The sequence below is a fragment of the Scyliorhinus canicula genome, chromosome 5 (genome assembly GCF_902713615.1).
Source record: "Scyliorhinus canicula chromosome 5, sScyCan1.1, whole genome shotgun sequence".
NCBI classification, from domain to species: domain Eukaryota; kingdom Metazoa; phylum Chordata; class Chondrichthyes; order Carcharhiniformes; family Scyliorhinidae; genus Scyliorhinus; species Scyliorhinus canicula.
The window spans coordinates 202,315,297-202,340,486 of record NC_052150.1 but is presented as its reverse complement, the minus strand read 5'-3'; the positions used below and the strand labels follow the sequence as shown (position 1 = coordinate 202,340,486).

Sequence of the window (25,190 nt, the reverse complement as noted above, 5' to 3'; positions counted from 1 at the left end):
GATAGACGGTCAGCCTTCGAGTCGCACAGGAATGTATTAAGAATTTCAGGTCTTTTACAATCATACTTTACACTGTCTACATAATTCCAATATACAATAGAGCTAGAAGGTCTAGAGGACAGCTAGTTAGAAAGTATTTCTACTTGGATACAAGGCCCATGTGATTCACATTGCCCTGAAGATCGTTTTTAGGAAGGAAAAGTCAATAGAAACCCATTGTAATATATATTGGTGTCTTGAGAGAGAGAGAGGTGGGTGGGGGGGGGGGGGGGGGGGGGGAGAGTAAGAGAGAGAACGAACCTTCAGGTTTATGGGGATTTAATCAAGACTGGATGAATCTCCAAGGTAACCTTCACTTTGAAGCTTAGTTCGGGGATTAGAAAGATGGGAAAGGAAAAAGAAGCAGGCCATCATGAGCAGAGAACAGCTTGAGACTAGTTCCGGGAAAATAAAGTGTTCACTTAAGGAGTTGTAGCCATCTGGGATGGCCACTTCCAACTAAGTACAGGGCAACTCGCAAAGACTGATGGGTAAAATGGACAAGCCAAGACTCAGGCAGGTTCAGAGCCTGAAATGCATATTTGTCAGCAAAGTCCAGACGGCATCAAAACTCCGTCCCATTAGCATGTTAGTCAGGCCGATTAGCAGGTGATGGCCCATCTCCCCCAACACAAAGGACTGGTAATCCAGCAACTGGGACAGTCCCAGACATTGCGGCGCCACTCCCTGTCCAAGGGAAACACAAACAACGGAGTCAATGACCACTCGAGACACGCCCAGCCATCCAGATCCCCGCCCACTTATTGGCTAAGGAATTGAACAGAGTGATCAGGGATCACCCAATTAGTAAGGCCCAAATCGAAGGACCGCCCAAAAGAGCACGAAAGCCCCCCCGTATAAAGGAAGAGTTTGCCATATGCTCGCTCTCTTTTGGCCTTGGCACCCCGGTTATGGCCATTGCCAACTGCAGCAACACCCGAAGCAAGTTAGAGTTCAACGCCCACTACCAGAAGGATGTGCCCAGCCGAGCAGCAGTTACCACTTAGAACCCAAGAGATCCTGAACAGCGGCCACTGTTTCCTGACCTAAACCGGGTGCCCAAAGTTAAGTACAGGTTGTCTTAGTAATAGGTGTAGTTAACTAGTAGTGTATATTGCATGATTGATTGTAAATAAAGTACCCTTGACCTTGAACTAACTAACTGGTGTTTGGCTCTTTGATCAATAGTCGGTTGAAACTTGTGGTGGTATCATTCGATACCTGGTGACTCTAAGCATTCGGACATAGACAATGTTGAAAGAAGGCAAACCCACTGTTTTCCCTAATTGGAACAGAGCCAGAGTAAGCAGCACAGCAAAGAGAAAACGCACAACAGAGCAAAGAATAACCATGGCAGAGGACTGTCAGTTGTGTTGAAAGCCACGTAGGGGCTCTTTTCTGTAGTTTAAAGTATAAGTTGTCCAATGAAATGTGGCTAGTCAACATTGCTTTTTGTCTGTTTGCTACAGTTAAGTCAAAATTAGATCTCTTGTTATGTGATCTTTTTGATCAGTCACTGGAAATTCAAATACCTTCTGAAAGTTATTGATCTTTACAGGGTTCAGACAACAGTTTTCTTTCTCTGACAGCAAATATTGCAGTTTCAAGTTCCAATCCAAGGCCTGAGCACACAAAATCCAGGCTGACACTCTGTCCAGTGTTGAGAGAGTGCTGTGCTTTTGGAAGTGCCATCCACTGAAACTGTTGCCCTCCCCATTTGGGTGTAAACGATCCAATGATGCTATTTGAACGGAAATTAGGGGCGTTAACCCTGCCAATTCTTACCCTTCAAGCAACGTTCCAAAAACTGATTATCTGGTCATTACCCATTGCTATTTGTAGGACCTTGTGCACAAATTGCTGCCGGCTTTCCTACATCACAAAATGCTGTAAAGCATTTGGTATGTCCTGTGGTTGTGAAAGGCAAACTAAGTTTTCCAATTTTGACGAGAGGTTTCAGGTATGTCATTGTAATCTCTTAAAAGGTCCAAAATGATTGGTTACTGTCAGCTCTGCGATCTATTTCAACTCCTTACATTAACTTGGTGAACTTGTATTATCCATTTAATATCTGGAGTTCTCCCAGTGAGCCAGAGAAGGCACAACCAGAGTGAGGCGCATCAAAGAGTGAGTTTGGGAATTTGAAGAGAGGTGGGAATTCGAAGCTGGGTGGGGAAGAGGTGTCTTTTTTTATCCCTGGTAAGTAGTTTTTCTTTTCATTTGTCTATGTTATTTTCTTTTGTTTTATACTTTGGCATTGTAGTTGTATAAGGTAACCTCAGGTTTAAGACATGGCAGGATATCCTAGACCCGTGTCATGCTTGTGTGCGATGTGGGAGCTCAGGGACACGTCCACTGACCCTGGCTCCTTCATGTGCAAGAAGTGTGACCAGCTGCAGCTTCTGTTAGACCGCTTGACGGCTCTGGAGCTGTTGGTGGACTCACTTTGGAGCATCCGCGATGCTGAGGACATTCGCCGAGTTGGTCACACCGCAGGTGAAAACTACTGAGGGAGATAGAAAATGGGTGACCAAAAGACAGACCAAGGGTAGGAAGGCAGTGCAGCTGTCCCCTGCGGTCATCTCCCTGCAAAGCAGATATACCGATTTGGATATTCTGCATATGGGCACCAACGATATAGGTGAAAAACAGGGTGAGGTCCTACAAGTTAATCTCAGGATTGCTGCCAGTGCCATGAGTTAGTCAGAGTAGGAATGTCAGGATAGATAGGATGAATGCGTGGCTCGAGAGATGGTGCAAAAGGGAGGGATTCAAATTCCTGGGTCATGGGAGCCGGTTCTGGGGGAGGTGGGACCAGTACAAACCAGACAGTCTCCACCTGGGCAGGACTGGAACCAATGTCCTGGGGGTGTGGGGGGGGGGGGGGGGGGTTGCTTATGCTGTTGGGGAGGGTTTAAACTCATGTGGCATGGGGATGGGAACCGATGCAGGAAGTCAGAGGGATGTAAAACGGGGACAGAAACGAAAGGCAGTAAGGGGGGAAGGCAGGAAGGGGGAAAAGTGTAAGGCAGAGAAGCCATCGTCAAAAATCAAAAAGGGCCACAGTACAGGGTACAGTGACTGAGGAGAGCTCAGTGAATAGGCCCAGTAATACGTTTTTAAAATAAATTTAGTGTACCTAATTATTTTTTCCCAATTAAGGGGTAATTTAGCATCGCCAATCCAGCTAGCCTGCACATCTTTTGGGTTGCGAGGGCGAAACCCACCCAAACAGGGGGAGAATGTGCGAACTCCACACGGGCAGTGACCCAGAGCCGGGATCGAACCTGGGACCTCGGCGTCATGAGGCTGCAGGGCTACTAACCCACTGCGCCACCGTGCTGCCCTAGGCCCAGTAATATACTAAAAGGAATAAAACGAAGCAAAATCATAATGGAAAGTGACGAAGCAGGTTTTATATGAAGATGAATGAATGAATGAATGAAAATCGCTTATTGTCACGAGTAGGCTTCAATGAAGTTACTGTGAAAAGCCCCTAGTCGCCACGTTCCGGCGCCTGTCCGGGGAGGCTGGTACGGGAATCGAACCGTGCTGCTGGCCTGCTTTAAAAGCCAGCGATTTAGCCTGGTGAGCTAAACCAGATATGGGTTCTACAATAAGGAAAAGTAGGAGAAAAGTTTAAAAGGAAAAATAACTTAGCAGAGGTTATCGATAGAGCGGTTAAGATTCAAAATAGAGGTATAAAAGCCAACATAAGGGTACTTCACCTGAATGCTTGTAGTATTCGGAATAAGATAAATGAGCTGATGGCGCAAATGGCCACTATGATTTAGTGGCCATTACTGAAACATGGTTAAAGGATGGGCATGACAGGGAGTTAAATATCCAAGGGTATGAAACTATTTGGAGGAAAGAGTGAATGGTAAGGGAGATGGTGTAGCTCTGTTATTTAAGGATGACATCCGGGCAATAGTAACGGACGACATCGGTGCTATGGAGGAAAGGGTCAAACCCATTTGGGTGGAAGTCAGGAATAATAAGGCGAAAAAGTCACTGATAGGAGTAGCCTACAGGCCACCAAATAGTAACATTATGGTGGGGCAGGCAATAAACAAAGAACTAACGGATGCATGTAGAAATGGTACAGTAGTTATGAGGGATTTTAATCTACATGTCGATTGGTTTAATCAGGTCGGTCAAGGCAGCCTTGAGGAGGAGTTTACAGAATGTATCTGCGATAGTATCTGCAATAGTTTCCTAGAACAATACGTCATGGAACCTACGAGGGAACAAGCAGTCCTAGATCTGGTCCGGTGTAATGAGACAGGATTGAATAATGATCTCATAGTTAGGGATCCTCTCGGAAGGAGTGATCATAGTACGGTGGAATTTAAAATACAGGTGGAGGGCGAGAAGGTAAAATCAAACACCAGTGTTTTGTGCTTAAACAAAGGAGATTACGATGGGATGAGAGGCAAGCTGGCTAAGGTAGACTGGGAGGAAAGACTTTTTGGTGAAACAGTTGAGGAATAGTGAAGCACCCAAGCGATTTTTCACAGTGTTCAGCAAAGGTTTATGCCAACAAAAAGGAGGGATGGTAGAAAGAGGGAAAATAGACTGTGGATATCTAAGGAAATAAGGGAGAGTATCAAATTGAAGGAAAAAGCATACAAAGTGATAAAGATTAGTGGGAGACTAGAGGATTGGGAAATCTTTAGGGGGCAACAGAAAGCTATTAAAAAAGCTTTAAAGAAAAGTAAGATAGATTATTAGAGTAAACTTGCTCAGAATATAAAAACAGATAGTAAATGTTTCTACAAATATATTTTAAAAAAGAGTGGCTACGGTAAATATTGGTCCTTTAGAGGATGAGAAGCGGGAGATGAGGAAATGGCTGAGGAACTGAACAGGTTTTTTGAGTCGGTCTTCACGTTGGAAGACACAAATAACATGCCAGTGACTAATGGAAATGAGGCTATGGCAGGTGAGGACCTTGAGATGATTCACGAGTGGTCCCGGTGCACTGCAAATTAGCAAACTTGACACCACTGTTTTAAAAAGGAGGTAGGCATAAAGCAGGTAATTATAGGCCAGTTAGCTTAACTTTGGTAGTAGGGAAAATGCTGGAATCTATCAAGGAAGAAATAGCGAGGCATCTGGATGGAAATTGTCCCATTGGACAGATGCAGCATGCGTTCATAAAGGGCAGGTAGTGCCTAACTAATTTAGTGGATTTTCTGAGGATATTACCAGTGCGGTAGACAACAGGGAGCCAATGGATGTGGTATATCTGGATTTCTAGAAAGCTTTTGACAAGGCTCCACACAAAAGGTTGCTGCATAAGATAAAGATGCATGGCGTTAAGGGTAAAGTAGTAGCATGGATAGAGGCTTGATTAATTAATAGAAAGCAAAGAGTGGGGATTAATGGGTGTTTCTCTGGTTGGCAATCAGAATCTATGGAATTCCCTGCCCAGTGAAGCAGTTGAGGCTCCTTCATTAAATGTTGTCAAGATAAAGATAGATAGTTTTTTGAAGAATAAAGGAATAAAGGGCTTTGGTGTTTGGGCAGGAAACTGGAGCTGAGTCCACAAAAGATCAGCCATGATCTCACTGAATGGCGGGGCAGGCTCCAAGGGACAGATGACCTACTCCTGCCCCTAGTTCTTATGTTATGTCAATATGAATCTCTCAACCTAAATAACCTTCATGGTCCGACTGAAAAGCGACAAATTACCACAAGGAACCTATAATCGGGCCACTTCTAAATGAGCCACTGGAGCAGCCCAAGGTTGCACACCCAAGTGAATTCTGGCAAAACTGCAATACATTCCACATGGACTCATGCATGTAGTAAGATATATAAAGGCATTGACAAAACTGCTTGCAGCTCATAGTTTACTAAAAACATTTTGCTACACTTCCAACTTTGCACCTTCAATTTAAGCAAGTAAAATTCATAAGCTTTCCAGAGAAGACCATTTACTCCATCCTGCCTGTGCCAACTCTTTGCGAAAACAGTGCAAAAGTAACCCCACTGCTCTACTCGCTCCCTCTGCTTCCAGCTGTTACAGGAGTTCATTCATCAGCTCTGGCATGTTTGTTCACAAGATGGTTACCATATCAAATTCCTAAAGTCAAAGAGTGTTTAGAAGAGCTCAAATTAAGTCGCTCAATTTAAAATAAATACAGGATTTTACAGTTTTTCTCAAATTGTCAGAGCCTAACCAGTCAGAGCTCTGAAGCTTACCTTTGGTACAGGGAAACGCAATTCAGCCAGCTGCAACTCATTGACCAGTGGTACTGTGATCCGATTGGGCAAAACCATATAGTTGGAGATTATATCAAGGATGATGGTGTCTGACATGCCACTGAGGAAACAAAGGAAATCACATTAACACCTATCACCCAGTGACAAAATCCATAACTTTAAAAAAATGGAACCTCCACACACTTGGACTTCATAATAAGGTACAAATTCAAAACTATAAAAAGTGTCATTGACCTGAAACATCAATTTTGTTTCTTCCGCCACAGATGCTTCCCGATCATTGATTGATTGATTGATTGTCACATGTACCGAAGTACAGTGAAAAGTATTTTTCTGTGGCCAAGGGAACGTACACAGTAGACAAAAAGTATAATCGACAGAGAATATTGACAAATAGAGATTGGTTACAGTGCGGAACAAGGGTCAAACAAAGCAAATACCTGAGCAAGAACAGCATAGGATGTCACGAATAATGTCATTACAGGGACCAAATCGGTTAAAGGGCGAGTCGTTGAGGAGTCTAGTAACTGTGGGGAAGAAGCTGTTCTTATGTCTGGATGTGCGGGTCTTCAGACTTCTGTATCTTCTGCCTGATGGAAGGGTCTGGAAGAGGGCAAAGCCTGGGTGGGAGGGGTCTCTGACAATGTTGTCTGCCTTCCTGAGGCAGCAGGAGGTGTAGACAGAATCAATGTGGGGGTGGCAAGCTTGTGTGATACATTGGGCTGAATTCACCACATTCTGCAGTTCCTTGCGATCATGGGTCGAGTTTAGTCTTTCCATTATTTTCTGTTTCCATTTCAGATTTCCATCACATCAATTTTGTTTCTTCCGCCACAACTGCTACCTGATCAGCTGACTGTTTCCATTATCTTTTCTTTCCATTTCAGATTTCCAACATTTGCAGTGTTATTATTTCACCTTTTGCCTGAAACACATACTTTGGGTCTCTTGCCTCATTGCGCTTGAGCAAGTGCACAACACAGCCGGACAATCCCAGGAGAGCCCTCCAGTGGGCCTCCCGACAACCTCCGCACCTCACGCGATTCAACCAAGTCCCACGAGACGTCGGAGGTGGAACTTCGCCCAAAAGCGGTGGGACCGTGGGACCAAATGACACTTGCGGAATTAGGTCTTCTACGTACTTCAGACCTACCTGCCAGATATCCAACGGCCTCCCTCGATTCTTTGTCCTCCCTAGGGAGGCTGCAGCCGGGCATTGATCAGTGCGGGTCCACACAAACGTGGACGAGGTGGAACGGCACCTGGGAAGGGAAGGGGGGGGGGGGGGGGTGAGTCTTCCGGACCTTCGGAGACCCCTCAGGTGGTCAGGGTCAGTGCAGGGTCGCTTCCTGGCCTTACCCCTGGAACGCGGACACCTTGGCACTGTTAAGCTGGCACCTTGGCACTGCCACCGTGGCATTACCAAGGTGCCCGAATGGCACTATCAAGCTGCCAGAGTGCACTGCCAAAGGTGAGGAGCCAAGGGGACCATGGCCAAGAAACGAGGGTGGCGGAGGGGTTTGAAGGGTGGGGGTGTGCAGAGCAGTTAAGTAGAAGCCTCTGTGATGTTGGGCTGCGCGACCCCCCCCCCCCTCCCCCCCAAGGGACTCCATGGAGGGGTGTGGGCTAGTGCCCATGTGTGTGGGGGATGACATTGCCCATGGGTGGGGGGGGGGGGGGGGGGGGGGAAATCACAAGCTCACTTAGAAATCGAGCACCCTTTCAAAATGGCAGCCCGAGTTCAGCTCTCCAGTGCGGGCTAAACCGGCGAGAAACTCCCAAGGCCCAAAGAATGACTAACTGTCATTGAAAACCAGTGGGGAACTCGCCAGCTAACTCACTGAAAAACCCGCCACAAATTAACTTGAAAATTTTTCTGGAGAATTACGCCCTTTTAAAATGCAGCCTGAGCTGGTGGTTTACTACAGGTTCCTGTGACCAAACAGCAACTGAACTCCAGGTGACCCAATCTCTGCGTACACAACAATTAGAATTGATGTTTATAAGGGATGCAGCTCCATTATATTAGTTTCAATGTACATTACATGGTAAATCACACTTGTCCCTATAAACCAGCATATCACCCAAATTAGTATTAGGATTGCTGCTAGAGATTTACTAATTGTGAAAGATTAATCTACCATACACAAACATTACTATACAATAAAGGTTTTATTTTAAATTTTAAATTGGCGATCGGGCAGTGAATCGATTCAGATGCCGGAATTGGGGCCGGCACTGGTTTGACACCGGTTTGTGATTCTCCACCCTCTCCAAACAGCCGTCACGGTGATGCACGCTCCGTCCCCAATGGGCCGAGTTCCCGATGGCGCGGGACACGTGTGGTCACACAAACCGTGAACCTGGTGTGGCGATTGCAAACTGTGGCCAGCGCCGCCACACTCGGCCGGGATCCATGCCACTGGCTAAGGGGGTTTTGCGAGGGCTGGGGTTACTGGTGGGGAGGTGGGCTGTAGGGTCGCAGATGGGGGGTTGGGTCTGCTGCAGGTCATCAGCTGTGCACATGCGTGGCCCAGGACCCAGCTATTCTCAACGCAACCAGTGGACGTTTCATGCGGCGCCGGGGCTAACTCCTCACCGGTACTGGAATCGGTGAGGGGTTCGTGACAATGTTTTTGACGTGAACCTCCCGCGGAATCTCCGTTCGAGCCGGCACTTAGCCTCAGGAACGGAGGGAGCATCCAGCCCAACAGATTTAATGTCACAGGCTAAATAGAATCAGTTTATCTTTGTAACTGAATATATCTGGCCACATAAAAATAAATTTGTTTAATCACTGACCATACAAAATATGAATTCTAGAACGGGCTCCAAGATACACAAAAAATCAGTTAGTTATTTGCAAAGGGAGGAACTTTTGAAAGTTGGGGGAAGGGGCATAATTTCTTTCAATATTTAATTTCAAATTATATATTCTGCGTGATCGAACAGCCTCATCGAGCCCAACTTGGTGATGTCACAAGAGATCTCTTGTGAAATCCTAGTGAGATGTCACAATCAGGATCTTGCCCTCGCTGGGAGAGATCCAGATTTACATGTTTAAGTGAGCTATTAGGCTCGTTTAAATAATATGGCGCTCGATTCTCCCGAGGCCTGGGAATGAATGCCTTGGAGACCCCATCATGGCGCTATTTAGCACTGGTTCGCACAAATGTGGACGAAGCATAATGACACCTGCGGGGGTCTCCTAGGTATTCAGAGGCCCCCGGGTGGTCAGGCTCTGGGCAGGGTGGTATGCGTGCTGCCCCCCCCCCCCCTCCCCAAGGCACCTGGATACTGCCAGCTGGCAGTGTCAGTGCTTGGGTGGCACTGCCAAGGGCACTGGCAGGGTGCCAGGTTGACAGTGCCAAGATGTTCAGGTGCCAGGGATCGGGCCCAGGAACGCCCTGCCATTATCGGATGGGCGCAGCCAAGAAACACCCCACTATATGCACCCAAAACAGGACTCCTATTTGTGAGGTGTTAAATAGCACTGTTTATATATAGTTAGTAACAGAATCAAGATCTTGGTATTAAAATACAGCTGACATAAATCTTACGCCATTTTGATATCTATTGGGTTGTTAATATACCCAATTTTTAAAGACCTTGCAGAAAATTAGTTGAGGAAAGCCAGACAGAACACAGTGAAGCACTAAAATACACAACCAATGCTGCTCTATTCTATGGTGCTTCACATATTGGTTCATGCAAGTAAAAATATCTCCTCCCCTTCTGCCCCCACCGCCATGCAGATTGTGCATGAAAAGATACAATTGCTGTACAGCACAAAGTAAGAACCTTCATCTAAGTTGCAATTGACACTGCTCCATCACAACTTTTATCTATATACCATCTGTAATGTAACAAAGTGTCCCAAGGCGAGCCAAAGGAACATTAAAAAACAAAATCTGACGCTGAGCCACAGAAAGAGATTCTAGCTGAGGTGACCAATAGCTTGGTCAGAGATATAGGTTTTAAGACGCGTCTTAGAAGAAAGCAAAGAAAGGCAGAGGTGTGCAGGGTGGAGCTTGGAGTTGAGTCAACTGAAGGCACAGTCAACAGGGGAAAACAGATTTAGAACACTGCAGAGATCTCAGAGGGTTGGGGGTTGAAGACGATTCACAGATAGGAAGGGACCATACCCTGGAGAAATTTAAAAACAAGGTGCTACTTGCAAATAGCAATATAATAATTTGCTACACTGAGCCAATATAGGTCTGTGAACACAGGGGTGATGCAGGAACGGGACTTGGTGTAAGTTAAGGCACGCGCAGCAGAGTTTTGGATGACTTCAAGTTTGCGGTGTATAAAAGGTGGGAGACCAATTAGCAATGCATTGGAATAATCAAGTCTCGAGGTAACTGAAACATGAATGAGGGTTTTAGCAACAAATGAGCTCAGACATGAGCAAAGTCAGACGATATTACAGATTTGGAAATAAGCAGCCTTGTGATGAGATGAATATAATGTCGGAACACCCATCTCGGAATCAAAGGTAACATTAAGTTTGCAAACAGACTGCCTTAATCTCAAGCGGTTGCCAGGGAGAGGGATGAAGCCAGTAGCTAGAGAACAGAGTTTGGAGCAGAAATCGGAAACAACTGCTTCAGTCTTCCCAATACTTAATTGGAAGTCATTTCTGCTCATCCAGAGCTGGATATCAGATAATATCAGCCATGGCTTAGTTGGCAGAATTCTAGCCTCCAAGTTAGAAGGCTATGGGTCCAAGTTACACTCCGAGACCAGAGCACACAAATCAAGGCTGACATAAATTAAAACTAATGCTTTCAAATAAGACTGTCCAGTAGAGGGCACCAGTGATGGAACAATTCACACTATTATGGGATTCATTAACACATTGAACCGATCAAATATTTTACCACTGAAACAAAGAACTAAAAATCTCAGTAAATTAGAACCCCATTCTCCGACCCTGAACACAAAGCACACATAGACAGATCTTTACTAGATAAATGGTAGCATGCAAATCAAAGAAGGGAGCAAATATACCAGTGGCCTTTTTGGAGCCACCTTGTCAATGTTGTTTCTTAAGTACCAATTCAATTTTTCCAATTAAGGGGCAATTTAGCATGGCCAATCCACCTCGCCCGCACATCTTTGGGTTGTGGGGATGTGACCCACGCAGACACGGGGAGAATGTGCAAACACCACACTGACAGTGACCGGGCGCCGGGATCGAACCGGGGCCGGGATCGAACCCGGGTCCTCAGTGCTGTGAGGCAGCAGTGCTAATCATTACGCCACCGTGCCGCCCTCCACCATGTCAATTTTACTAGTTTTGGCAAAAACACTAAAGCTGTGGGGTATCCTGGTACGGAAATGTTATTTGTAAAAACATTATTGTAATTTATACTGAGCACCACAATGGATCACCTATGTAAGAATACAGAGATGGAATTACGTGTTTTTACGCTAATCAGATATCCAAAAATAACTCTGATCCGCCATTTGTGGGCAGCACTGTAGCACAAGTGATTGGCACTGTGGCTTCACAGCGCCAGGGTCCCAGGTTTGATTCCCCACTGGGTCACTGTCTGTGCGGACTCTGCATGTTCTCCCCATGCCTGCGTGGGTTTCCTCCAGGTGCTCCGGTTTCCTCCCACAGTCCAAAGATGTGCAGGTTAGATGGATTGGCCATGATAAATTGCCCTTAGTGAGCAAAAAGGTAAGGAGGGGTTATTGGGTTACGGGATGGGGGGGGGAGTGAGGGCTTAAGTGGGTCGGTGCAGACTCGATGGGCCGAATGGCCTCCTTCTGCACTGTATGTTCTATGCTCATTACAGAAACCTCCTCTGGGAATCAAGTTGTTCAGAAAATTAAATGATGTCATAATAATAATAATAATAATCTTGATTAATGTCACAAGTAGGCTTACATTAATAATGCAATGAAGTTACTGTGAAAATCCTCTAGTCGCCACACTCCGGCGCCTGTTTGGGGGCAAGGAGGGAGAATTCAGAATGTCCAATTCACCTGACAAGCGGTCTTTCGGGACTTGTGGAAAGAAACCGGAGCACCCGGAGGAAACCCACGCAGAAACAGGAAGAACGTGCAGACTCCACACACACATTGACCCAAGCCAGAAATCGAATCCGGCTCCCTGGCACTGTGAAGCAGCAGATAGTTAATGCAGGGTAAATTGACCAGGAAGACTAAGTTTATTGCAATGGATTTCTAGGAAAGACAATGGGCAGGATTCTCTGGCTCCCCCAGCCATGTGTTTCTTGGCCGTGTGCTGATTGCTAGTCGGAATTCTATCTTCCTGCTGCTTGTCAATGGGGTTTCCCATTGTGACCACCCCACCGGCGGGGATGCGCACCCAGCAGGAAAAGTTACTTCCCACAGCGTGTTAAGTAATGGGTTAAGAGACATTGCAATTAGTTGTCTCATTTATGTTAAGTGTTCAATGATTGACACTGATATGTAAAGGGGCTTCAGGTGGCCTCTGGATCTGGTGATCTGTAGAGTTCTGTGCAGAGTGAGTTTGAACCATTAAAGGTGTGTTGGTGAAAAAGGAGCTGAACTCTTGCCTCTTCATACCACAGCATCCAATACATCTAACACAGCGTCTGGTCTGCCTTGAAAGCCATCATTGTCAGCGCCTGGCAGGAGACACTTGAACTCTCAACCAGGAAACACCAAGACTGGGTTCGACGAGAATGATCTGGATATCCATGATCTCCTTGACCGCAAATGCAAGGCGTTCCTGAACAGGAATCTCCACCGAAATGCAAGTGAGAGGAAACAAGCCTACAGACAACTGAAGGCCGAGATGTAACAAAGAACTCACGACCGAAAGAGCAGATGGTGGGTGGAAAGAGAGCAGGAGACTCAGAAACTCGCTGACAACCACGATGTGCAGTCTGAATACCCAGAAACCCACCCCACTGAGAGCCAAAAACGGAGAGGCGCTCATCAAAACCAGAGGGGCAGGGAGCAACATCATCCTCTGTACATGGCATTCTTCGATCTCGCAAAGGCCTTCGACTCTGTCAAATGAGAGGGATTGTGGAACATCCTCCTTATATTTGGCTGCCTGCAAAAATTCATCACCATTCTCCACCTGCTCCACAATGACATGCAACCTGTGATCTTTCCCAAAGGAATCACCAGAGACTCAAAAGCGTGCAAATTGGGGTTAAACAGGGCTGCGTCATCGCTCTTCTCCAACTTCCTTGCAGCAACACTCCAACACATCCTGAAGCTCCCCACTGGAGTGGAACTAACCTACTGGACAAGCAGGATCTGCAGTACACAGACGCACCTCTGTGTGCGCACACTCCAGAGACCAAGCTACAAATCATAGTCGATGCAATCACCAAGGTATATGAGAGAATGTGCCTCAGACTAAACATCTGGAAAACAAGGTTTCTCTACCAGTCCTGCCACATAAAACTGCCCACGACCACCAAGATCCACAATGAGCCCTTGGACAATGTGGATCATTTCCCATACCACGGGAGCCTCCTCTCGGGGAAGCAGATATCGCCGATGAAATCCAGCATCAACTCCAATATGCCAGCGGAGTCTTCAGACACCTGAGGAACAGAGTGTTCGAAGACCGAGATTTCAGATCCAGCATCAGACTCGCGGTCCTTGCTCTCATGTATCAGAAACGTGGACAATGTACAGCAGACAATTCAAATCCCTGGATATATATCACCAATGTTGCCTCCGCAAAATCCTGCCAATCTACTGGCAAGATAGGCGCACCAACGTGAGTGTCCTCTCCCAGGCCTATATCCCCAGTATTGAGAACTGGTCATGCTCGACCAGCTGCGATGGGCGGTCACATTGTCTGCATGCCCAACACAAGACTCCCAAAACGAGTGCTCTACTCCGAGCTCAGCAATGACAAGCAATCACTAGGACGGCAGAGGCAACACTACGAGGGCAATCTGAAAGCCTCCCAAATAAATGGAACATCCCCATCGACACGTGGGAATCGCTTGCCTTAGAACACACAAACTGGAGAAGAAGCATACATGAAGGCGGCAATCACCTTGAGCATCACAGGGTGGAGTTCACAGAGGCCAAGCATGCAGCAGAAAAAGCTCGCAGAAACCAGAGCGTCCTACCCACTTCATCAACCACCACCTACCAAACCTGTGGTAAAGTCTGCGGATCCAGGGTTGGACCACCGCAGAACCCACCTCCCAGAGTGAAAGCAAGTCATCCTCGACCCCGAGAGACTGTCCAAGAAGACTTTCTCTTCGTACATATTGGAAAAACTGGAGAATTCATGTTTATAAGAACATAAGAACATAATTTCTGAGAGGATTAGTTGGAGTTGATAAGTCAAAAAGCTGTATAGGAGTAGGATTTCTGGATTACCCAAGAACAGCTTGCCTCTTTAATTTTGGTTTAAATAAGCTTTACAATAGAGGAACAACATCCTCCCTTGCAAGGCTTTCTATTTTATAGGCAGCCTATTTCATTTAGATGAGTGGGTGCGGAGGAAAGGCAATTTTATAGGATTATTGTAATACACTGGATCACGCAGGTAATTTCAGAACAAGAGCACACAGCGCTTCCCCCTCACACTCAAATATCTTCCTCACTACGAGTTCACCTGGCTGCCTTTTCAAATTACTGCCATAATCAGGCACTCTATTCCCATTGCCTTTTGTACAAAATTTGTTGCGTTAACTTGACTATTCTCAGAATATTCTGTGCTCTAGAATCAATCTAAAAATATTAAATATACAAGCTCTGGGTTTTGGAAAGAACAAACTGATGTGCCAATAGATTTTTCAGCATCTAGATAGCGGACTTAAAAACTGATTCACTTTTAGCAGCAGAACGAAATAGAGGGAGTAATTTTTGATTTTTTGCCATAAAATTTTCCCAGAAAAATTGATAGCAAGCAGAGGAAAATTGTGTAGAAATAGGGAGCCTGATTGTTCCACAGAGGATTCAGAACCACCTGATGCAATTTTCCAGTGGGTATTATAGCTTTGCTACCTCAGTTTGAATTAAATAAATTAATGGAGGGGGCTCGCCCGCACACTTCCAACTCATACCAGGTGATAAGTAGCCTAACCATCGGTCCTTCAAAACACTGCTGGTGCCTGCACCACAAACTGTACGCCAATCCTCTCTACCTTTTAATTTTTGGAGGGCCACAGGACTGGGGATGCCATATATGGGAATAGGCGGTTGCAGGCAACATTCCTAATTGATGATATAATTGGAATGGAATGCTGCATTACTGAAAAGATGGCAACAACTTAACATTTATACAGCATCTTTAAAATAGTAAAACTAAATTTGATACTGAGCCACACAAGGGTATCTTGGACAGATGAATAAAAGCATGGTCAGGGGAGTAGGGTTTTAAAAGGATCATTATAAAGGAGTTGGGAGAGGTAGAGAGGCAGAAACATGCAGGGAGGGAATTCCATAGCTTTGGGCTTCATTAGCTGAAAATGGCTGTCTCATAGAATCTCTATATGCAAAAGGAGGCCATTTGGTATATCGAGTCTGCACCGACCTTTGGAAAGAGTACACTGCCTAGGCCCATGCAGGACCCTATCTCCGGAACCCAGTAATCCCACCTAACCTTTTAGACACTAGGGGGCAATAACCCCACCTAACCTTTTAGACACTAAGGGGCAATTTACCAAGGCCAATCCACCGGAGCACCCGGAGGAAACCCACACAGACACAAGGAGAAAGTGCAAACTCCACCGTCACTTGAGGCCGGGATTGAACCCGGGTCCATGGCTCTGTGAAGCAGCAATGCTAACCACTGTGCCACCGTGCCGCCCTCTCAGAGCGGGAAAAGAACAGGAGGGGAAAACAAATGCTGACTGACTTGTTAATGATAAGAAAACAGACTGAAGAAAGTAGACCGAAAAAAAACTTGCTGTTTTAATTCATTCATAAGATGCGGCCAACATTTATTGCCCATCCCTCTAGAAGGTGGTGGTTAGCTGCCCTCTTGAATGAGGCAGTCCTTATGGTGTTGGTGCACCCAAACAATATAGTTCCACATTGGAATGGTGCATGACTTGGAAGGGAACTTGCAAGTGGTGATGCCTGCTGCCCTCTTGTATCCAATTTTCTTCCACACTATTTTCCTCTGCTCTCTCAAAGTTTCAGACAAAAAGGCAAACGGTTGCAAATTATCCTCTATATTTCTTTCTCCTGCTAAAAATGAGTTTGCTTTTAAGTCCGCTAGTTAGATGCTGAAAAATCATTTGCTGAAGCATCAGTTTGTTCTTTCCAATACTGAGAGCTTGTATATTTAATATTTTTTGACTGAATATTGGAAGAGTCAAATTAATGTAACAATTTTTTTTTTACTCAAAGCACAGAGGAATAAAATGCCTGATTGTGGAAATAAATTCAAAAGGAAGCCAGGTGAAGATGTGGGGAGGTAGATATTTGACAGCATAAGATGACACATGATCTGCTTAACTAGGACTAAGTACAACCCTCATAAGTTATCTACTCTTCAGGGAATTTCCAGCAATCATAACAATATCCCATTAACCCCTTTATCTATAACCAAGTGGTTAGAAACAATCATGACCTTTCCTTTTACAGCTTCTTAATTACAGCTTTAGCAGACACAATCTGGATACCTTAACTTGGGTTCTTTAATAATATCACTGCAACAAATATATACCTTAACCTAGGCTTTTAAACCCCTTACTGCAACAGAGATAAAGTACAATATATATACCAATTTCTTACATTCATCATAAGAATACAAGACAGGTATTGGGGAGTGTAGGATTATATTTGGTGTCACAATGGTGCCGTTTTTGACACCGTAATAAGCATCTGGCCACATAGCCATATAAATACTGTGACTACAAGAGCAGGTCAGAGGCTAGGAATCCTACGGCAAGTAACTCACATCCTATCCACCATCAACAAGTTAAAAGTGTGATGGAATACTCCACTTGCCGGGATGAGTGCAGCTCCAACAACACGCAAGAAACACAACAACATCAGGACAAAGCAGCCCCCTTGATTGGCACCCATTCCACTGCACCCTCCACCACCAATAAAAAGTGGCAGCCGTGTGTGACATCTACATGATATACTGCAAGAGTTAACCCAAGGTTCCTTGGGCACCAGCTTCCAAACCCATGATCTTTACCATGTAGATGGACGAGAGCAGCAGACACATGGGAACACCACCACCTGGAGTTCCCCTCCAAGTCACTCACCATCCTGACTTAGAAATATATTGCCGTTCCTTTGCTGCTGCCAATTCAAAATCCTATAACTCCCTCTCTAATAGCACTGTGGATGTACCTACACCTGGCGGATTGAGGGCAGCTCAATTAGGAATCAGGGCAATTAGGAACGACCTAGCCAGCGACGCCCACATCCCACAAATTAATTCATTTATTTTTAATCCACACAATCACCCAGACCACTATTTCCACCCAACATTTCTGATCCAACTTGGCACGGTGGCAGTGGTTGGCACTGCTGACTCACAGCGCCAGGGACCCAGGTTCAATTCCGGTCTCGTATGACTGTCTGTAGTTTGTACATTCTTCCTGTGTCTGCGTGGGTTTCCTCCGGGTGCTGCGGTTTCCTCCCACAGTCCAAAGGAGTGCAGGTCAGGTGGGGTTACAGTGATAGGGCAGGAGAGAGGATCCAGGTAGGGAACTCTTTCAGAGGGTGGTTGCAGACTCGATGAGCCGAAAGGCCTCCTTCGGCACTGTAGGAATTTTATGGTTCACTAGCCACAGTTCACCAGTTGCTGAAACCCTCACCCATACCATTGTTACATCTGGACTTGATCATTACAACACATTTCTAGCTGACATCCTACATCTATTACAGAATTACAGAAAATACAGTGCATACGAAGCCCTTCGGCCAACTTAATCCCATTTAACAGCACTTGGCGCATAGCCATGAATGTTGACGTGCCAAGTGCTCATCCAGGTACTTTTTAAAAGGATGCGGGCCAACCGCCTCCACCATCCTCCCAGGCAGTGAATTCCAGACTGTCCCCAGGCAATGCTTTCCAGACTGTCACCACCCAATGGGTAAAAATGTTTTTCCTCACATCCCCCCTTAAATCTCTTTCCCCTCACCTTGAACTTGTATCCCTTCATGACTGACCCTTCAACTAAGGGAAATAGCTGCTCGGTATCTACCCTGCCCATTCCCCTCATCACCTTGTACACCCCAATTAGGTCGCCCTTCAGTCTTCTCTGCTCAATGAAAACAACCCAAGTCTATCCAACCTTTCTTCATAGCTTAAATGTTCCATCCCTGGCAACATTCTGGTGAATCTCCTCTGCACCCCCTCCAGTGCAATGACATCTTTCCTATAACGTGGTGACCAGAATTGCACACAGTACTCCAGCTGTGGCCTCATCAAAGTTTTATACAAGTCCAACAAAACATTCCTGCTTTTGTAATCGATGCCTCAATTGATTAACCCTATTGGCCTTCGATGGACAAACACGCCACACACTTGACATTCCGCAACATGCTATCTGGCACCATCTCAGTGTAACCCCAGTTTGCCAGGAGATTGAAAAAGCCTTCCGACAGCTGAAGAACAACAAGGCCTCTGGCGCAAATGGAATCCCTGCAGAAGTACTAAAATGTGGTGGAGATGCAGTCTTGACAAGAGTCCACAACCTCACCAACCTTGTCTGGAAGAAAGACAGCATGCCAGATCATCTCAGAGATACCTTAATTGTAACCACCTTCAAGAAAGCAGACAGATCCGACTGCGGAAATTACAGAAATTTCCCAACTCTCCACCAAGGGAACGGTCATCGCATAAATCCTCAATTATCTCCTCCCAGTGGCTGAAGAGCTCTTCTCCAACTCAGTGTGGCTTCCGCCCATCAAGAGGCATAATGGACTTGATCTTCAGCTCACGGGAAAGCCAGAAAAAGTGCAGGGAGTAGCATCAATCTCTGCACATGGCCTTCTTCAATCTCACAAAGGCTTTCGACTCAGTCAACCATGAGGGATTATGGAACATCCCCCTCAAATTCGGCTGCAGAAATTCATCACCATTCACCATCTGCTCCACGATGACATGCAAGATGTGATCCTCACCAATGGAACCCCCACAGACCCACTACGGGTGCAAACTGAGGTCAACTAGGGCTGCGTCATCACACCAACGCTCTGCTCCATCTACCTCGCAACAATACTCAACCCCATCACCTGAAGCTCCTCGCTGGAGTGCAGCTAACCTACCGGACAAGCGGGAAACCTTTCAACCTCCGACGGCTCCAAGTCAGAACCAAGACCACCCCAACTTCTGTCATCAAGCCTCAGTACACAGATGATGCCTGTGTGCGCGCACAGAGGCCGAGCTATAAACCACTATGAACACATTCACCGAGGCATGAGAGAATGGGCCTCAGCCTAAATATCTGGAAAACAAAAGTTCTCAGCCAGCCCACTCTGCCCCACAACCATCAACATCCATGGTGAGCCCTTTGACAACGTGGATCATTTCCCATATCTCAAAAGCCTCCTCTCACAACAAGGACACTCTGAAAACCTCCCTAAATAAATGCAACATCCCACCAACACGTGAAATCACTTGCCTTAGAACACACAACCTGGAGAAAAAGCATCTGCGAAGGCACTGATCACCTTGAGCATTGCAGGGTGGAGCACGAGCACACGGAGGTCAAGCGTAAACAACAGAAGGAGTGCGCAGAATCCAGAACGTCCGCCCCACCCATCTCATCAATCACCACCTGCCAAACCTGTGGCACAGTATGCGGATCCAGGATCGGACTATTCAGCCACTGCAAAATCCACCTCCCCGGAGTGAAAGCAAGACATCCCCAATGTTCAGGGTCTGCCCAAGAATCCAGACACCCAGGATAATGCTGTGGGCAGACGGGTTTGAATCCCGCCACAGCAGATGGTGGAATTAAAAGTCTAATGAAGACCATGAAACCATTGGCAATTGTCATATAAATCCATCTGGTTTGCTAATGCTCTTTAGGGATGAAAATTTGCCGTCCTTACCTGGTCTGGCCTTCATGTGACTCCAGATCCACAGCAATGTGTCATAAAATGCCACTCAGTTTGAGGGCAATTAGAGACAGGCAGCAAATGCTGACCTTGCCTATGACATCACATCCCATGAAAGAAAAAGAAATACCCTCATCTACACACCCGGTCACCTCCTCACAAAATTCAATCAGATTTGAAAAATGAAATGAAAATCGCTTATCGTCACGAGTAGGCTCCAAATGAAGTTACTGTGAAAAGCCCCTAGTTGCCACATTCCGGCGCCTGTTCGGGGAGGCTGGTACGGGAATCGAACCGTGCTGCTGGCTTGCCTTGGTCTGCTTTCAAAGCCAGCGATTTAGCCCAATAAACAGCCCCTATAGGCATGATCTCTCTCTGACAAAACCATGCTGACTATCCTTGGTCAAACCTTGCCCTCTCCAAGTGGAGATCGAGTCTCCCTTTTCTTCTCCAATAGTTTGCCTACCATTGACGTGAGACGCACTGGTCTGTCCTCCCCTGGCTTATCGCTACAATCTTTCTTAAATAGTGGAACCACATTAGCTGTTCTCCAGTCCTCTGGCAACTTCTCTGTGGCCAGAGAGGAATTAAAAATTTGAGTCAGATTCCCTGCAATCTCCTCCCTCACCTGCCACAGCAGCCTGGGACAATTCATCCGGACTTGGAAATTTGTCCATTTTTAAGCCTGCCAACACCTCCAATACCTTGTCACTCCCTATGACAATTTACTCAGGAACTTCAGTCTCTCTCCCAGAGTTCCATACCTACATCCTCATTCTCAGTGAAGAGTAATGTGGAGTATTCGTTCAACACCGTACCGATGTTCTCTGGCTCCACCCACAGATTTCCCCCCTGGTCCCTCCTCATCATCTTCCCATTGATATAATTCAAATTTCTTGGGATTTTCCCTACTTGTACCAGCTAGAGCTTTTTCCTATCCCCTCATTGCTCTCCTAATTGGTTTCTTAAGCTCCATCCTGCACTTTCTGGACTCCTTTAATGCCTCTGTTGATTTTCTTCCTTGTACTTTCTAAAAGCCTCTCTTTTCCTTTACATCGTTTCCTGAATATCACTGGTCATCCATGGTTTTCTGGGCTTTCTACTCCTTCCTATCACTCTCGAGGGAACATCTTGTGCCTGTGCCCTCCCCATTTCCTTTTTACCCCCACTGCTCATCTGTAGATTTCTCCACAAGTAACTCTTCCCAGTCTACCTTGGACAGATCTTGCCTTATTTTAATAAAATCTGCTCTCCCTTCATCCAAAATCTTTTTATGCAACTTGTCCATTTCTTTGTCCATAACCAGCTTAAATTGTACCATGTTGTGACCATGTTGTGGTCACTTTCACCAAAATTCTTTCCCACCAACACCTCAAACCATCGGTCTGGCTTCATTCCCCAGAATTAGGTCTAGGACTGTGCCGTCCCTTGCTGGACCCATCACATATTGACCTAAAAGGTTCTCCTGTATACATTAAGAACTCAACTCCATCAAAGTCCTTAATACTATGACTATCCCAATTCATGTTGGGAAAGTTGAAATCACCTTTTATAATTACCCTATTGTTATAATTTTGACACACCTCTGAATTGCACACATATTTGCTCCTCAATTTCCCACTGACCACCTGGGGTCTATAATAAACACCCAGCAACATGGATGTGCATTTTTAATCCTAAACTCTATCCACAAAGCTTCATTTCAGGCCCCCTCCAGGATATCATCTCTTCTTACTGCAGTATCTGACTCTTTAACGAATAATGCAATGCCTCCTCCTCTTTCACCCCCTCCTCTGTCTCGTCTGAAGATTCTATATCCTGGGATGTTGAGCAGGTCCTCAACACATACATTTTACCTGTAAAACGCTAGCATTAAAGTAGAGGCCTCCAGTCTTGCCGTACTCCCTTCAAATCTAATAGAGCTGTATTCCCTCTGACTTGATTGCTTTACTGTATTATCTGGTGTCCCTATTCTGCTAACAGTTTGTGCCTCCTCCCCCTGCCAAATTAGTTTAAATTCCTCCGCACAACACCAGCATACCATCCAACAAGGATGTTTGTCTCACTCTGTTTCAGATGTAGGCTTTCCCACTTGTACAGGTCCCACCTTCCACAGAAACAGTCCCAATGATCCAGGAATCTACAACCTCCCATCTGCACTAGCTCTTAACAATAATAATCTTTTTGTCACAAGTAGGCTTACATTAACACTGCAACAAAGTTACTGTGAAAAGCTCCTAGTCGCCACATTCCAGCGCCTGGTCAGGTACACGGAGAGAAAATTCAAAATGTCCAAATTACCTATCAAGCACGTCTTTCGGGACTTGTAGGAGGAAACCAGAGCACCCAGAGGAAATCCATGCAGACACGGGGAGAACGTGCAGCCTCCACACAGACAGTGGCCCAAGTCGGGAATCGAACCTGGGACGCTGACACTGTGAAGCAACAGTGCTAACCACTGTGCTACCTGCCAACCCAAGCAGTCATCTGAGCTATTGAATCATAGAAAGGTTACAGCACAGAAGGAGGCTATTCGGCCCATCCTATCCATGCCAGCCCGAGGACACCCAGGTGCTCTTCCTAATTTTGCCTTCCTGCACCCGGTCCATAGCCCTGTAGCTTACAACACTTAAGGTGCAGGAGAGTTTAGGGTCTCTGCCTCTACCATCAATTCGGGCAGCGAATTCTAGACTCCCACTGCTCTCTGCGTAAAATAGTGCTTCCTCATGTCCCCTCTACACCTTCTGCCACTTATCTTGAATCTATGTCCTCTTGTTCTAGAATTCTCCGCCAAGGGAAACAATTTTATCCTGTTCACCCTACTCTTCCCCTCAATTCTATACACCTCAATTAAGTCACCCATCAGCCTTTTTTGTTTCAAGGAAAATAACCCCAACCTATGGCTGCTGTGACACAAACCCAGAAAGTGGTGCCACAGTTAAAGCGTGATGTGGCACAGAACCTGACAACGATGGTCCACTCCCATCGCCCCCCCCCCCCCCCCCCCCCCCCACGCCAAGGAAGGAATAGGTGATGGGGGCCGTGCCAATGACTTCCACAGGGGAGGTGTACACAATCTGGGGGTCCACCTTGATCTAGTGTTAGGGCCCGTGAGGCCAGAAAGGTGGACACCAGTTATGCTGGCACAGGTGTAAGGCACAGTTTAGTTATAGGGGCGAGGGCACGTATCTGTATATATTTGTGCACATTAAAACACCTGTTAACACCTGTAACCACCTGCCTCAGTGCTCTGTCAGACGAGTGAGGAGTGGGCCGGCCTCAGTGCTCTGTCAGACGAGTGAGGAGTGGGCCGGTCTGGGCAGGCCAGGGAGGAGTGATGGTCCGACATTGTGGGAGGGCTGAGCTCCCCACCCTCCCCGACCATCCCCCTCACTGTCACCCCAGGGACCCGATGGGACAGTGTGATGGAGGTGGGAAGTTTAGAGTCAGATGATGTCAGACGATGCGGAGCACCAGAGCCCATCGCACAGTGGGTTGCCATCATCCCCCATCCCATGGACCAGACCTGCTGTGCCAACCCAGGATCCACAACCCGTAGGTATGCAACACAGAGGGAGTTTCAGCCGGGGGCGGGGGGGGTGTCTTCATCAGACAAGGCCGAGCGTTCATCCTCCTCCTCCAGGGGGTTGCCTCTCTGCTGCATGATGTTTTGGAGGATGCACCAGGCCACAACAATGTGGGCAACCCTCTCAGCGTCATACTGAAGGACCCCTCCAGAGCGGTCCAGGCACCTGGGCGCAGACATGCATGATGCGTCGCTGATGGTCACTCTGGAGAACCAGGGACCAATGTGGGTGGTCAGTGGGGTGTGCAGTAAGGTGGCCGTCTGTCAGGCTGCGGGAATGGCAGTCTGTGCCTGGGCACCGCCCGAGTGACGTTGGGGGGGGGGCAGGGATCACCTCAGCCACACAGGCCATCGGAGGCAGAGAATCGCGGAGGCGCTGGAGAATTTTGGGTCAGGCCCGCGAACAATATGCAAATTATTTTTACTCTACATATGTTCTGGAACGCAATGATGCAGCTGCCGAGGCAGCGGAGAATTGCCATTTGGCGTGAAATCGCCGCCCGATTCCGCCCGATCACGTTTCCCGATTTCGGTGTCGGCTGACAGTGAATCCCACCCCATGATTTAAAAATTCTCATCCTTGCTTTAAAGTCTCGTCAAGGACTCAAACCTCCTTATCTTTGTAATCTCCCACCCTACAAGGTATTCACACACACTTCTAATTTTGGTCTCGAGTACCCCTGATATTAATTGCGCCTAGTGAGTGTTATAGAGTGTTATTATTGTGCATTTCCTATTTAGCTGGTTTAGCTCATTGGGCTAAATCGCTGGCTTTTAAAGCAGACCAAGCAGGCCAGCAGCATGGTTCGATTCCCGTACCAGCCTCCCCGGACAGGCGCCGGAATGTGGCGACTAGGGGCTTTTCACAGTAACTTCATTGAAGCCTACTCGTGACAATAAGCGATTTTCATTTCATTTTCATGTCCATTACTAAGTGCTGTGAGATCATTAGTTGTAGCTGTTACCTGTGTATATTCATATTTAACTGCCGCTGTCTCTAATTCTATTCTATTAGTGTTATTTCGATGTTTAACTAGCTGCTCCCGTTTTAGAATCCATACTATAATTTAAACTCTGTTACTTTCATATATTAAAGAAATGGCATGTTTTTTGAAAGGCATGGGGAAATTATTTGCAAAAGAAAAATGTTCATCATTTTGCACGCTATTTCCGGTTTCAAAGAGGATTGGAAAATCCAGCCCAATAGGTCTATAGCAGACATACCGCATCTTTGACTGTATGTGAAGAAATTACAAATGAATGAGGGAAAGACATAAAAAATACAAATCAATTTGTCGAGCATGCAAGGGTTAAGAAA

At 46.3% G+C, this 25,190-nt stretch overlaps 1 protein-coding gene across 6 annotated transcripts in view; it reads right to left on the bottom strand.

Annotated features, from left to right (window-relative positions):
- Nucleotides 1-25,190, bottom strand: part of esyt2b (extended synaptotagmin-like protein 2b) — a 293,556-nt gene that overhangs the window by 59,517 nt on the left and 208,849 nt on the right. For all 6 annotated transcript variants that reach the window (XM_038798358.1, XM_038798362.1, XM_038798359.1 and 3 more), the window contains exon 8: nucleotides 6,250-6,370. In XM_038798358.1, coding sequence (XP_038654286.1) covers nucleotides 6,250-6,370 — 121 coding nt within the window. The remainder of the gene's footprint in view (nucleotides 1-6,249; nucleotides 6,371-25,190) is intronic.